Source organism: Tamandua tetradactyla, chromosome 6, assembly GCF_023851605.1.
Source record: "Tamandua tetradactyla isolate mTamTet1 chromosome 6, mTamTet1.pri, whole genome shotgun sequence".
Lineage (NCBI taxonomy): Eukaryota > Metazoa > Chordata > Mammalia > Pilosa > Myrmecophagidae > Tamandua > Tamandua tetradactyla.
The window spans coordinates 4570807-4586834 of NC_135332.1; the positions used below are offsets into that span (position 1 = coordinate 4570807).

Here is a 16028-nt window from a genome sequence, read left to right on the forward strand (position 1 = left end):
GCTTGCTTCTCCGTGTCCCCCATGGGTGTGGGAACACAGGGCCCCACTCGACTCTTTCACAGAAACCAGCCCTGTGAGTGGGGACAGACAGATAGCCCCATTCCATGGATAAAGGAATGGGGGCCCCAAGATACAGGGGTTGCCCGGTGAGAAGCTGGGAACAGAGTCTACACAAGAACCCAGAACTCGTGCTCTATTCTTTTCCTTTCCTTCTGTCCCAAACCCAAGAGAAGAGTCTCAGCTCAAATGTCTGTGTTTAGAATCTCATGCTACACCCAGGTGGCGAGATTACCACTGACCCCAGGTGCCTGCGTTGGGCCACATGTCACAGTCACCTGAGGCACCTTAAAATATTCCTTGCCCAGGCCCCAGCCCAAACCAGTTACTTCAGAGTCTCAGGGAGCTGGGCCAGGCATGGCTCCCCAGGATTCTGAGGCTTCCAGGACCCTGCGGCAGGTCCTGCCATGTTCCCTGTGCCCTGTAGTGGACGGGTGGCCCTGGGCTGGGCAGGGCTGGAGAGAGAGAGGCCTGGTCTCGGTCCTCAGGGAGGTCGGAGGAAGGACGGGCCAGAACCAGTCCTGTCTTGTGTTCAGGGCTGAGCTCACAATTCATTCCCACTCGCCCCGCCCCACCCCAGCCCAGCCAGGCTCCGGGAGGCCACAAACGGACATCTTGTCTCGGCATCAGCCCCCAGTAATGAACAATCTGAGGGGGAAATCAAGAAACAAATTCCATTTACAATTGCAACCAAAAGAATAAAATATTTAGGAATAAATTTAAAAAAAAGAAATCTTCAACAAAATATTGGCAAAACCCAGAAAAAAACCCAGAAGCTTGCCATTCAGAAGGCTTTGTCAGATGCTTCCAGAAACTTTTGATTGTGGTTTTAGGTAAGACTTTCTTGATTGTCCTTGAATACTTCAGTTTCATTGAGAAATCAACTTATTTTGAAGTTATTTGGATGAAAATATGGATATCTAAAAGACTTTAGATGATACTTTCATTCACTAAACTCTTTCATGAATGATCTCAGATTTGTTCTTCAGGATAGCTGTGAGAAAAGTGACAGTAAATATTATTGTCCCCTCTTTATAGATGTAGAATTACTTGCCTCAGTTCACACAGAAAGTTAATTATTTGATCCAGGTCTTCTTTCTCAACTGCATGCAGAATGGTATAGTAATCATAAGTTTTGGAAATATGGATTTGAGTCCAATCTCTGTCTCTGAGATTTTTAATGCATCTTTAGGCTTTAGAGCCAGAGAGGTTTGAAAGTATTTATGTCTTTAAGCCACAGTTTCCTCATCTGAAAAATGAGGTTAATAATACTACTTGCCTTGTAGGGATGTTTTAAAAGTAAATGAGTGGGGAAAAAAAAAAGTAAATGAGTGGAGGTGCAAGGATAGTTTAGTGGTAGAATTCTCGCCCCCCATGTGGGAGACCTGGGTTCGATTCCCGGTCCATGTACTTCCCAAAAAACAAACAAGCAAACAAAAATTCAACAGATGATACTGCAATAACTGGATACTCACATGGAAAAATAATGAAATATGACCCCGCCCTACAGCATAAAAAAAAAGTAAATGAAATGATGAATTAAGAAGCTTAGAACAGAGGAGTCAAGATGGCGGCGAGGGGAACCTGGAGTGGTCCGGGAGCCTGAGCCACTGACAGGAGCGGAGAGGGCGGCGGCGGCAGGAGGAGGATGGCTGTGGGTACTGGCGCCGGTGCGGACGGAGGTGCTGGTGGCGGCGGCGGCGGGGGCGGCAGCAGCAGTCCTAGCAGCAGCAACAACAGCAGCAGCAGGAGGAGCCTTCCGGGTGGAAATAATGGCCCTGTGGTGCAGCTGGCACTTGTCCAGAGAGGTCCAAGGCTGTGGGACTCTACAGTACAATTTCACTAGCCAGCAGTTGTATATGAACTGTGCCGCATCCCTCTATTTCCCTGGGAAAGGTCTCCCTGTCTCTCCCAGACCTCAGCAGCTATCCAGAAATGGATGAAAAGAGGCTGCTGGATCCGGGGTTGAAGGTTCATAAAGGCCTCTGGGATTATACTCTGAAGAACCAGCAGATGGAATGCCTGAGTGACTGAAGAAAATGGGTGCTAATGTATCTAACTATCCTCATTCATGTTCCCCAAGGGTAGGGGGAAATTCACAAGCCCAACAAACTTTTATAGGAACATCATCCTATTCTCAGCAAGGCTATGGCTGTGAATCAAAACTGTATAGCCTTGACCATGGCCATGAGAAACCACAAGACAAAAAAAAGAGAACCTCTGGCCTTGCCACCCTCAAAAAGAAGTTTATTAAGCGTCGGAAATCTAATAGATCTGCTGATCACGCCAAGCAGATGCGAGAACTCCTCTCTGGTTGGGATGTTAGAGATGTCAATGCTTTAGTGGAGGAATATGAGGGAACTTCAGCCTTAAAGGAACTTTCTTTACCAGCCAGTTTAGCTAGACCCGAAGCCCGAACATTGCAGAAAGATATGGCTGATCTTTATGAGTACAAGTATTGTACTGATGTAGACTTAATATTTCAAGAAACTTGTTTTCCTGTTCATCATGCCATTTTGGCAGCAAGGTGTCCATTTTTTAAAACACTGCTTTCTTCCTCACCTGAGTATGGAGCAGAGATAATAATGGACATCAATACAGCTGGTATAGATATGCCTATGTTTTCTGCTTTGTTACACTACCTTTATACAGGAGAGTTTGGAATGGAGGACTCCAGGTTTCAAAATGTCGATATCCTCGTTCAGCTTAGTGAAGAATTTGGAACACCAAATTCCCTCGATGTAGATATGTGTGGACTCTTTGATTACATGTGTTATTATGATGTTGTCCTGAGTTTTTCTTCAGACTCTGAACTGGTTGAAGCTTTTGGTGGAAATCAGAACTGCTTAGATGAAGAGCTCAAAGCTCACAAGGCTATTATTTCAGCACGGTCCCCATTTTTTCTAAATTTATTACAAAGGAGGATTCGGACGGGTGAAGAAATCACAGAAAGAACTTTGAGAACTCCCACAAGAATTATATTAGATGAGTCCATTATACCAAAAAAATATGCGAAAGTTATATTACATTGTATGTATACCGACATGGTGGACCTCTCAGTTTTACACTGTAGCCCCTCTGTGGGGAGTCTCAGTGAAGTTCAGGCTCTCGTCGCAGGGAAGCCAAACATGACCAAGGCAGAAGAAGCCATGGAACTTTACCATATAGCGCTGTTCTTGGAATTTGACTTGCTTGCACAAGGTTTTTATACCTTCTAATTTGTTTTAGAATTGCCTGAATATCTGTTTCATTTCCTCTTTCAACTGCTAGAGTATTATATCCTCCCTAAATACAGACTCAAAACTTTGGTCATCTTTGAATTCCCTAAAGAACCTAGCACAGTGGTTTTCCTCTTAGTAGGCTCCAGTTGCATGTTTTGGATTATTTTTAATACCTTCAAAAATTGAGTAACCAGAGATTCAGAGAGAGCAGAGAATGCTGCAGCACCATGAAGCAGAGAGTCCACCAGCCAGCGACCTTTGGAGATGAAGAAGGAAAACGCCTCCCGGGGAGCTTCATGAAACAGGAAGCCAGGAGACCAAGCTAGCAGATGACACCATATTCGCCATGTGCCTGTCCAGCCGAGAGAGAAGCCCTGACTGTGTTCGCCATGTGCCTTCTCACTTGAGAGAGAAACCCTGAACTTCATCGGCCTTCTTGAACCAAGGTATCTTTCCCTGGATGCCTTTGATTAGACATTTCTATAGACTTATTTTAATTGGGACATTTTCTCAGCCTTAGAACTGTAAACGAGCAACTTATTAAATTCCCCTTTTGAAAAGCCATTCCATTTCTGATATATTGCATTCTGGCAGCTAGCAAACTAGAACAGATTTTGGTACCGGAGAGTGTGGTGCTGCTGCTGCAGTTTGCAAATACCAAACATATTGAAACGGCTTTTTAAATGGATAAAGGGAAGATTTTGGAAGAGTTGTGAGAAACTTGATAGAGAAGGCCTAGAATGCTTTGGAGAGACTGTTGGTAGAAATGTGAACTCTAAAGATACCTCTGATGAGGCCTTAGAAAGAAATGAGGCACGTGTTATTGAAAATTGGAAGGAAGGTGATCCTTGTTTTAAAATGGCAGATAATCTGGCAAAGTTGACTAATGGTATTGGCTGGAAGGCAGATTTTAAAAGCCATGAACTTGGATATTTAGCAGAAGAGATCTCCAAATTAAATGTCGAAAGTGCAGTCTGGTTTCTCCTTGCAGCTTGTAGTGAAATGCGACAGGAAAGAGATAAGCTGAAAACTGAACTCTTGAGTAAAAAGAAACCAGAAATTGAGGTCCCGGAAAATTCTGGGCCTACAGAAAGGGAGACTACAGAGTATAGTGTGGATTTAACCAAATGTGGAACCAGTCAGCCATTTCAGAGAAAGTCAGAATCGGACATGGCGTTATCCAGGAAAGATTTGTGGAAACTCCTTATGTCTGATGGGCATGATTCAACACTACTGCATAGAAAGCCAACGAGAGTGCTGTGGGACCTGTATAAACAGAGCCGCTGCCAGTCTGGACTGAGGGGTTCAGAGAAGGGACACATTGGAGGAAAAATAACTTCAAAACCGTGGAGGCTGAGGTCTGAAGTCAGGAAGCCTTGATACAGGAGAGTGGACCCACCCAAGCCCATGGAGAGGGTGAGTTTGCCCCAAAGGCAGAGAATGGGCCTTCCACCTCATTGCAGTGGAAGAGTCATGCCGCCTCAGGCCTTGGAGAGGGTGAAGCACGTTTCTTGGGGTTGGGGGAGAGCCTGGCTGCCACCACATGGAGGGGCTGAGCGTGTGCCCCGGAGATGGCAGAGAGCCCAGGTGCGGCCCCAATGCTTAGAGAGGGTGGAGCCGAGAGAAAGGTGGTCTCCCCAATATCCCCCAAGGTTGCATTCAGAGAGAGGCAGGCATAGGCATTTGGAAAGGGTGGGACTGCCACTTTCTAAAGCCTTGAGGATAAATGAGTCTCAGACTTTGAAATCTAATGGACTTTGCCCTGTGGGTTTTCGAAACTGTATGGGTCTGGTGACCCCTGTGTTCCTTCCTCCCTATGGAAATGTGTCTATGTATCCTGTGAATGTTCCTCCTTTATATGTTGGCAGCAAATAACTTGCTATGAGTTTTCAAAGGTCCAGAGCAAATGGAGAAAATTTTGCCTTAGGACAGATCATGTTTGTAACTGACTTGATGAGATTTTATACTATCTCTAATTTTGTACTTCATCGTATTGCTACTGATAGGTTTAAGGATTTCTGATGTTGTTACGAAATTAATGTATTTTGTATATGTTGAAAACATGTCTTTTTTAGGGGCTAGAGGGTGGAATGTGCTGGTTTGAAAGGAAGTATGCCCCCTAAGAAAAGCCATGTTTTAATATAAATCTCATTTCTTAAAGGTAGAATAATCCCTATTCAATACTGTGTATTTGAAACTGTAATGAGATCATCTCCCTGGTTGATGTGATTTAGTTAAGAATGGTTGTTAAACTGGATTAGGGGATGACATGTCTCCACCCATTTGAGTGGGTCTTGATTAGTTTCTGAAGTCCTATAAAAGAGGAAACATTTTGGAGATTCAGAGAGACTCAGAGAGAGCAGAGAATGCTGCAGCACCATGAAGCAGAGAGTCCACCAGCCAGCGACCTTTGGAGATGAAGAAGGAAAATACCTCCCGGGGAGCTTCATGAAACAGGAAGCCAGGAGACCAAGTTAGCAGATGACACCGTATTCGCCATGTGCCTGTCCAGCCGAGAGAGAAGCCCTGACTGTGTTTGCCATGTGCCTTCTCACTTGAGAGAGAAACCCTGAATTTCATCGGCCTTCTTGAACCAAGGTATCTTTCCCTGGATGCCTTTGATTAGACATTTCTATAGACTTGTTTTAATTGGGACATTTTCTCAGCCTTAGAACTGTAAACGAGCAACTTATTAAATTCCCCTTTTGAAAAGCCAAAAAAAAAAATTAAGTAACCTTTTTCTTTAAAAAGGAGGGGAGGGGAGCAGGAGGTGTAATAGATGTTTAATTAGAAGTTGCAAATAAAATGAAACTACCCCAACCGAGTAGATAAATATGAAGAATGATTTATAAAAGTTAGTTTAGATGTGGCCTAAATGGTTTCTAATGCACTACCTAAACTCATGGTTTTAAGTTAAATTTCATATAAAACTTTCTCCATCTACTGCTTGTTTGTCAATTTATTTGAAATAGAATAGCAACTGAGTTTTAAATATTCTTGGAAGCCAAAGTTATTCATCTTTAAAAGTTAAAAAAGATTAATTGAGGGCCAATCTTATCTTTTTCCAAATTCATAATTTAGATCAAATAACTAATTGTCTAAGATCTCAATATTAAAATTTTATTTACAGTAATGATAATTTAAGCTCAGAATAAATTATATTATTCAGAATGTTAAAGTAGTTTGGAAATTCTGTTTCTATATTGAGTATCGTTTTACTTTTTGTAAAAAAAAAAAAAAAAGAAGAAGCTTAGAACAATGCCTGGAACGTGGTAAGTAGAAAAATATGTTAACTAGTATTTTATCAATGCTGTTTTCCTGCTGAAGAGAAAGTCTATAATATTATGTTATTTGAATCAAGAATTCAGTTTCCCTTTTTATTTTTGGCACTAACATGTTGGGTAAGTATATGCCTCACCTTGAGATATGATTCTTTTTTCTTTTTTTTTGAAATTTTTAAATTAATTTTTAAATTAAAAAAATATATATTACAAGAAAGAAACACAAACATTCCCAACATATGATTGTTGAGATATGATTCTTATATAATAATCGACAGCTTTCATATGGGCCTACACACACCCTTAACAGTGGCCCTGTTGTTGAATGGCCAGTGTACCTCATAGACAAGACAGTTTCCCTAAAGGCAAACTAGAGCCACAAGGCTTTTTGGTCTAAGGAATTTTGAGTGTGTACAAGGGATACCTAGCTTCAAAGTCAGACCTTCACAGGAAAGGCTTGCCCAGGCTAGAAGGACAACGATTCTGTTCCCTGTTGAGTTTTATCATGGTATTACTCTTACAGGCTATGCCCAGTGGAAACTTCATGATGAGCAGAGAGCCTCTGAACAGAATTGCCCCCCTGCTTCACAGCCCTGTAGGCTTAGAGACTGATATATCCTAATCAAGTCATCAGAGAAGCTGATTTGCTTTAAGAGATGGCCCTGGATTGGTCTCAGGTGAGGCCTTCCACCCTGGTCAGGCTTTCTACCCTGCACAGCCCTTCCTGCGAAGGTCTGACTTCCCTGATCATCAGGTAGAATCTCCATCAATTGTCAACTCTGAGTAACAACCTTGAAGAACCAAATGATTGTGTTGTTTACCTTTCTTTAATATGCTAAGATATACTCCTTAGCCCCTTACTTTCAATGCGAAGTACTTTAGTACATTGATCTCTCCCAGTTTTGAATTCACCTTGACCCCCACTTAATGCCTTACTGTTTAATCATATTATGACTGAACATTTTTCTGTCACAGTTTTTACTTCCTGTGTCATTATTCCTACCTTAGCCTCTATGTTTAAGCTGAACAAGCAGTATTGATATTTAATAAATGTGGTTATGATAAAAACAAGTATGAGATGAGGAAGGACTCTTCTGCTTTTAGAAATCAAAAGAGGTGTAATTTTTGGGTGCTACCATTGTATTCAGGAAATTTTAGAGTAAGAATAATTCTGAATTGTGAATTCTGAATTGTAACTTTATTGCAGAAAGTGGTAAAATAGCTGTGGAATACAGACCCAGTGAAGAGATCATAGGTGCCAAAACCAAGGAGGAACTACAGGATTTAATTCAAGTATGTGGAGATAAAAAAAAAGCTCAAGGGTTACATAAATAGTGTAGCCATAATTTAAAATAGTCAGTATGCACAGTTGGCTCGCTGTCATCCTTAGGGAAGTGTGAAACTCTGAAACTGCTTTTGAGTGCCAGGAATTCCTGAGGCTTTTCCTGAAGACCTGGCCCTTGGCTCTGACCCCTTATGTGAAATTTGGAGAGCAGAATTAAGGACCATCAGAGTACTCTGCAACTGTAGATACAGGAGAGGGGTTATTCTCCCCCTCCAGTGATTAGGAATGCTTGGCTGCTTGACCACAGGCCTTTTAGAACTCATCTCAAACCAGGATCCCAGGGACTTGGGAACAAAGTAACTATGGCCTTAAGTGTGATTATGCTACAGCTTTTTAAAAATATTAATCCTTTCAAATAAGACACATTACCTAGAGGTCAGCATTTCACACGTATCTTCTATGAAATGAAATGGTTTTGCTAAAGAACCTTTTTTGTAAATCAGTTATATGAATTCCCTTAATTTGAGGTTAAAATACCAAAGTAATTTAAAAACAACAACAACAAAATACCAAAGTAATTTCTAAAAGAAATGTTCATTACTTACTACCTATAGGATGTTTTCATAAAAAAAATAAAGCTAGGAGTAGAAAAATGTGTTTCCTATCAGCAGGAACTTAATTTGGGGGCTAGATTGTTGCTGATTTAACTCACCCCAGAGTTGTGATGAGTTTTATTTTGAAGTAGAGACAGTAGAATAAGACAAGGTGGTTCTGTTCTAAAAAAGTGTTTGAAGATTTTTCCATGTAAAATAATTATTTTAATTCAATATAATTAAACCAGTCAAGGAGATGTCAAGCTTTCCCAGGATTGGACTTTAAGAAGTCTAGTCTCCTGTGAAATATGAGAGGAAGGGACTCAGCAGTGATGCTTTAAGATTTCAGAAACCTGACTATAACCAAAGATTTATCCCTAAATGAGGCAAATCTTGAAATCGGTTCAGAATTAAAACCGTAACTATATGCCAAGTCATGTGCTAGGTCCTAGAAATAAGAAAATGAAGTCCGTTCTCACTGAGTTTTCATGCGAGAAGGTGTGCTAGGTAATATACAAGAAAGTAAATACAATAGATTATAAAAAGGGCTGTAAAGTAAAAAAAAATTGGGTGCTAGTAATAAGAGTATTTCAAGAAAATTCTTTAACATGCTGGCTTTATCATCCTAAGTGTCTTCTCCATGTGCACATGGAAGGTAGATTTCTGTAAAGTGGGGTTGTTAACTCGAGATTAATGGCTGGGTGAAGCAAAGGTGGGATTAGAGGAAGTTTTCCCATGCCAGTGTAAAATGCTATGTACTCTTCCAACCCAATTGCCCATCCCCTAAAGTTTCCTGCAGAAACTTTGGAATCATCACCAATTAGTGATAGTCCCTACCACTCTATTATAGAAGATTAACAATCTAACAAGGAACAAAGAGGATAGTCAGAAATTAGAAGAAATAGCAACATTTTAGAATAAAGTAACCATAATGTGTGTTTATTGCCACATTAAAGGGTATTCATTTTGTAGGTCAGTTGCTTTGCTTGGACACAGTATGCAGGAGGGGAAGAATGTCTCTCCGATTTCAGTTTGGAGCAAGAAGAGTTCGGGCTGCTAAAAACCGACTAGAACTTTTGAATATTCAGGAAAGACTGTGCCCATTGCTTCGTTGGCAAGCACTGCCCGCCCCTGCCCATGCTACTGGAATGAGTGTCGGGGTGGTGGTGGGGGAACTAAGTATCTGTGGCTTAAATCCTGCCTTGCTGCAGGGGGTAATACATGGCAGCAGACAATTCCATTTGTAGGGGGAAGGGAGCCTTGCGCCATAGTGCTTCTGGGACCACGGGCTCGCCTTGGTGGTGTGGGACCAGTCTCTGCCCGAGCTAAATAAAGGTGTCATAAAGGTGTCATAAACAAAGGGTGGGTCACGAGGTGGGGGGCGGGGCGCGCGGTTGCTAAAGGCGTGCGTGCGTGCGTCACAGGCTGCCATAAAGGTTCAGCTACCGCTCAGGTTGCCGGTACTGTGCCTCACTCGCCTGGGTTCCTGTGTCCCGGAGCCTCCGCGTGTCATGTTGCTGTGGCGCCTCTGGGCGCTACAGCTCCTCCTCACACTGCAACCACTTTGTCTGCTGGTCCAGGCGGTTCAGCCTCCGGGGCCAGCCCTGGAGCCAGTCCAGGTGACCTCTGACCGCCCGGGGCCCACTGAACCCTGGTCTTTGCTATCCCCCGGTTTCCCACCTGAATCGCCCCATGCACTTACACCCCCACCCGAGCCAGGAGGCTTTGGCTACCTGGGGCCCTCGGCTCCTGGCCACATGTTGGCTCAACCTCAGGAAATCACGGAGACTTTGGTTCCACTCCTGGACACGGATTCAGCTCTAGAGCTGCCTCCAGGGCCTGATCAGTTTGTTCTTCCTCTTCGGGATCAGAATGACAACCTAACTCCACACCAAAAGTTCCCCGAGGCAGATCCAATGTTAGACTGGGTTCAGAATCAGGCCCTTGCTATGCCTCCTCAACTCAAAAGTAGGATTCACACTCCATATCTGAATCAGGCTGAAGATCACCAGTCATATGAAATACTTGATCCATCTCTAAAGGACAATCCGAGTTCAAAACCAGCTAAGTTAATTGTGTCACCCTCAAACCTGAAGAAAGATGCAGCTCGGCATCATCAGCTTACTAAAGTTATTGTTGGAAATTCAGATCAATTAGCTCCCAAATCTCAAGACCAATCCTACGAGCCTGATCTAGATCCAAGTCTGGACATATTTTATCCTCCAGACCATCTACCTTCGGAATTCCTAGACCACCTAGATCAGATGCCAGAGCCCCCTGAGGAGGCTGAACCTTCTCCACACCAGCCAGATATCCTAACTCAGCATCCAAAACCCAATGAGGTGGAACAATCTCAGATTCAACAGGAAGTCCCAGTTCAATATCCAGAGCCCCCTGGAAAAGTAGAACCAGCCCAGCAGGAAGACTTACTTCATAATTTGGACACCCCTGAGGAGGTGTCTGAAGCAGGTGTTCCTCCAAATACTCCATATTCAGTGGCACAGTCTATAAATTATCCTCCAGAAAAGGTGCAGATGGGCTTACCTGAGCATGGGGAACCAAATGTCACTGTAAATTACACCCCAGAAAAGACACATACAGGTTCAACTGTACAACAGGAACAGATGGACTCCGTGGATTACTCCTTAGAGGAGGCACAGATGGGTTTCACTGTAAAACAGAAACAGACTGTCACTGCATATTCCTCCCCAGAAAAGGCACAGACAGAGGAACAGAACATCACCACAACTATCAATATATGTGAGCTCTGTACCTGCAAAAATGAGACACTGTCCTGTTCTGGTCTGAGCCCATGGCAAAGACTCCACAGAATCCCTGTGCCAGAGCCCAGCACCTACAATGGCACCTTCACCATCTTGTAAGAATTGCCTTTACTCTTTTGGCCTCTGTACCCTGTCTAATGTAGCAGCCCCTTCAATGTCTTCCTGAGCCTTCTTCATCTCCCCAACCCATGTTGGCGTACTGTCTGTTTTTACCTTTTCTCTGCAACTTTTCCTTATCCGCATTCTTCTTTTTACTGTTGTACCCTCTTCTTCAGTCTTTTGTGATTGCCTATTTTATTTTTCCTTACCATTTTTATTTAGCCCATCTTTTCATGCCTTAGCCTCTGTTTTGCTCCTGTTTATTTTTCCATCCTCTTATGGGAGCATGTCCTTCTCCCCACCTCATTGCTAATTATACAGCAAAGTGGTTAAAAGCAAAAATTCTGAATCCAGACTGCCAGGGTTTGAACCCAGTTCTGTCATTTATCAGCCTTATAATCTTACTGCAAGTTATTAAACTCTGTGCAAAATGGAGATTATAATAGTAGTTACTGTTCTTTGGATGGTTGTGGGATTTAAATGAGTTAATCTCCATTAAGCTCTGTGCAAAATGGAGATTATAGTAGTTAACTATTCTTAGGATGGTTGTGGGATTTAAATGAGTTAATATATGAAAAGCACTTACATCATCACCTACCTAGCATATATGTAAATGTTAGCTGTTTATCATTATTATTATTGTTATTTGATTGCTAAGTTATGCCCAAACCTTTGTTCATGGCTTTATATATATATATATACAGCAGCTATTAGGTGTCTTACCGAGGGCTAGATTCTGTGGGAACCACAGATGTATAAGATATTGTCTCAGGAACCTGACAACAATAGGTGGGAAGAAAGGAATATGCATAAAAAGGGAAGTGATATGTAATTAAGTACTAAAGGAGATGCAGACCATAGGTGCTGTAATTCAAAATCTAATCACCCAGCTGAGCAGAAAAAACTGCAAGGACAAAACTTAGCATGGGTTCAGAGAGAGAAAAATAGGGAGTACTACCAAGGCAAAGCCTGCAGGAATAATCAGGATTTAGTAGACTGATCTAGCTGCAGAGTTGGGTTAGGAAACAATGAAAGATAAGATTATGAAAAATCTTCTTAGGAGGTTGACAGTTATGCTATCAGATATGGAGGGCCATTAAAAGTTTTCAAACAAGGAGGATGATTTAAAAATCCATATATAGAGCAACCTAGAGAGAGGAAATCTTGATTTTTGGAAACCAAATAGCTCTAACAACACCTAGGAGTTAAGTAAAAAGTGGTTGAATCAGAGGGGTTATGATAGGAATGAAAAAATCTTGGGAGTACTACAAAGGGAGAATAGGCAGGATTTGGTAATTGACTAGGGGAAGTTGGGGGATAGGGTAAACAGAAAAAGAAATGACTCCAGTATTTCTGTATTAGGTGATTAGGAGAATGATGGTGGTATAGCAGTTGGAAATGTAGCACTCAGGAAGAAGAGCCAGTTTGAGGGACATGAGTTTGGTTTTAGGCCTTTTTTATTGGTGAGCATAAAGCAACTAGAGGCCAAAGACAAAGATTGAGGGTTATCCACAGAGTTAGTGGGTTACGACTGAATCTCAGGCATTTAAACTTCTCTTAAACATGTTCATAGTTACATTCCCACTATATTAAAAGAAAAAAGTCGTGGATGTATATGAGATAAATGAAAGTGAAAGCTCCCTTGCTGCTTCTTCCCACCCTCTTCCCTGCCACCCATGAGATCATTCATGTTACTATTTTGTTGTGTCCTTCAGATCTTTTCCTTCACATTGACATATGTATATGTTTTTGTATGTATGTTTTCCCTAATTAGGTAATACTTTACTCCTTGCTCAATGATTTGCACTTTTCTAAGCATTATGTCTAAGAGATTTTTCCACATCAGTATATAGTCTCTCTAATTTCTAATTGTCCTTATCTTGCCAAAACCTAGGAAAGTTTGAACAGACGGCAATTTGCCAAAGTTTTGGTGTTTCCTGGCATGTGGTTTCTTTATACTTATTTGTTGATAATGACAAAGGAGAAGAAATTAGAAGAATATGACGTTCAGGTTCTGAAGAGCAGCCTTATCATTTGTACCATGGGCCCCACAGTATTTCTTTATTAATTGCGCAAATTTGGAAGCTTCCATCTGTGGAAGTTGAAATGTAGAAATTGGAAAACTGGTATTTTCTGCATTAAACGTATTTCTCATGAGCTTGCCATCTTTATACTTTTTCTTTTCGTTCTTTTCCTAACTGTTCAAGGATATGAATCATATCTGTGTTTCTTCACAGAAATTTCCGAGGAAACTCTATCTCTTACATTGATGAAAATACATGGAAGGCATACCGTTGGACTGAGAAACTGTGAGTATATTCTCTGCAAATGTGAATACAGAAAACTTACTGCATTGTAAGATTCTTCTTGGTCCAGAATTTGAGGCCAATACCTCTGAGAAAAGGTATTCACCCTCCACCCCCACCCCATATCCAAATCAACCTCTATCGATTGCAATTTTATGGTTATTTTAACAATTAAATTTGGTAGACCATCTTTAAAGTAAGAAAGAAACATTTTAAATTTGTTTTTCATTAAAAAAGTAAAACAGTTATATTCCCAGTGTATAGAAAGGAAATAACAGATGTAGTAAAAATCTTCCTTGTCCCTCAATCCCCCCCCACCAAGGTAACCATTACTCTTTTTTTAATTAATTATTATTATTATTATTATTATTTTTACATGGGCATGCACCGGGAAATGAACCTGGGTCCTCTGGCATCACAGGCAAGCATTCCTGCCTGCTGAGCCACCGTGGCCCGCCCTGATTAATTTTTTATTTACAATACATAACCACATACAAACACATTCTTACCACATGATCATTCCATTCTTGTTATATAATCAATAATTCACACTATCATCACATAGTTGTGTATTCATCATCATGATCATTTCTTAGAACATCTGTATCAATTCAGAAAAAGCAATAAAAAGAAAACAGAAAAAAATTCATACGTACCATACCCGTTACCCCTCCCCTTCACCTATCACTAGCACTTCAATCTACTAAATTTATTTTAACATTTGTTCCCTCGATTATTTATTTATTTTTAATCCATATGTTTTACTTGTCCATCGATAAGGTAGACAAAAGGAGCATCAGACAAAAGGCTCTCACAACCACACAGCCACACTGCGACAGCCATATCATCATACAATTATCTTCAAGAAACATGGTCACTGGAGCACAGCTCCACATTTTCAGGCAGTTCCCTCCTGCACCTTAACTAAACAGGTGATATCTATTTAATGCATAAGCATAACCTCCAGTATAACCTCTCACCTCTGGAATCTCCCAGCCACTGACACTTTATTTTGTCTCATTTTGCTCTTCCTGCTTTTTGGTCGAGAAGATTTTCTCAATCCCTTGATACTGAGTTCCAGCTCATTCTAGGATTTCTGTCCCACGTTGCCAAGAAGGTCCACACCCCCAGGAGTCACGTCCCACGTAGAGAGGGGAAGGGCAGTGAGTTTGGTTGTTGTGTCGGCCGAGAGAGAGAGGCTACATCTGAGCAACAGAAGAGGTTCTCTTAGGGGTGACTCTTAGGCCTAATTTTAAGTAGGCTTGGTCTATTGCTTTGGCTGTCCCCACTGCCTGTGAGAATATCAGGTTTCTCCACTTGGGGAAGCTGAATTTTCCCCCTTTCTCACCATTCCCCCTAGGGGACTCTGCAAACACTTCCCTATTCATTGTTAAAATCGCTCTGGGATTTATCCTGGCATCACTCTGGACAAACCTCCAAAATCTCATGCCCTGTGCAAGGTTCCAGGTACTATGGTGTTCGATTAAGCTGTCCACATAAGTTATATTAGGAAATGTACTAGTCAAAATGTAAATTTTGTACCAAATAAACATTTTTTGCTTTAGTCTCACACATAAGGTGAGATTTTAAAATATTAATTACCATCTATTTTCAGTACCCTGCAGTAATGACATTCCTTTGTTCTTCCTCATGCAAAAACATTTTTAAAATTTGTACATTTAGTCATTATTATTATACACTCTAGGCATTCCTAGATTATACCATCTCAATCTTTAACATCTATCTTTCTTTCTGATTTCATTTATGCCCCCAGCCCTCATCCCTCTATTATTCTCACATGCAGCTTCATTCACTGTTTTAACATAATTGTATTACAGTTAGGTAGTATTGTGCTGTCCATTTCCGAGTTTTTATATTCAGTCCTGTTGGCACAATCTGTATCCCTTCAGCTCCAATTACCCAATATCTTACCCTACTTCTGTCTCCTGGTGGTCTCTGTTACCAACGAAATATTCCAAGTTTATTCACTAATGTCAGTTCATATCAGTGAGATCATACAGTATTTGTCCTTTTGTTTCAGGCTAATCTCACTCAGCATAATGTCCTCAAGGTCCATCATGTTGTTACATACTTCATAACTTTATTCTGTCTTAAAGCTGCATAATATTCCATCGTATGTATATACCACAGTTTGCTTAGCCACTCATCTGTTGATGGACATTTTGGCTGTTGCCATCTCTTTGCAATTGTAAATAATGCTGCTATAAACATTGGTGTGCAAATGTCCATTTGTGTCCTTAGCCTCATGTCCTTTGAGTAGATACCTAGCAATGGCATTGCCGGCTCATATGGCAATTCTATATTCAGCTTTTTGAGGAACCGCCAAACTGCCTTCCACAGTGGTTGCACCATTTGACATTCCCACCAACAGTGGATGAGTGT

General features: G+C 41.4%; 1 protein-coding gene, 1 long non-coding RNA gene and 1 pseudogene across 2 annotated transcripts in view; all 3 read left to right on the forward strand.

Moving 5' to 3' along the window:
* Window positions 1–913: 913 nt before the first annotated feature.
* Window positions 914–6325, forward strand: LOC143686986 (BTB/POZ domain-containing protein 7 pseudogene; annotated as a pseudogene).
* Window positions 6326–6781: 456 nt separating this feature from the next.
* On the forward strand, window positions 6782–9849 carry LOC143686991 (uncharacterized). The gene is made up of 3 exons (XR_013177352.1): window positions 6782–7236; window positions 7767–7852; window positions 9410–9849. It is a non-coding gene; the product is annotated as an uncharacterized LOC143686991 (long non-coding RNA).
* A 17-nt stretch (window positions 9850–9866) lies between these two features.
* Window positions 9867–16028, forward strand: part of LOC143686984 (leucine-rich repeat-containing protein 37A-like) — an 84352-nt gene continuing 78190 nt past the window's right edge. The window contains 2 exon segments of the mRNA XM_077163537.1: window positions 9867–11315; window positions 13557–13628. Of these exon segments, the coding sequence (XP_077019652.1) occupies window positions 9949–11315; window positions 13557–13628 (1439 nt within the window). The 5' untranslated portion in view covers window positions 9867–9948.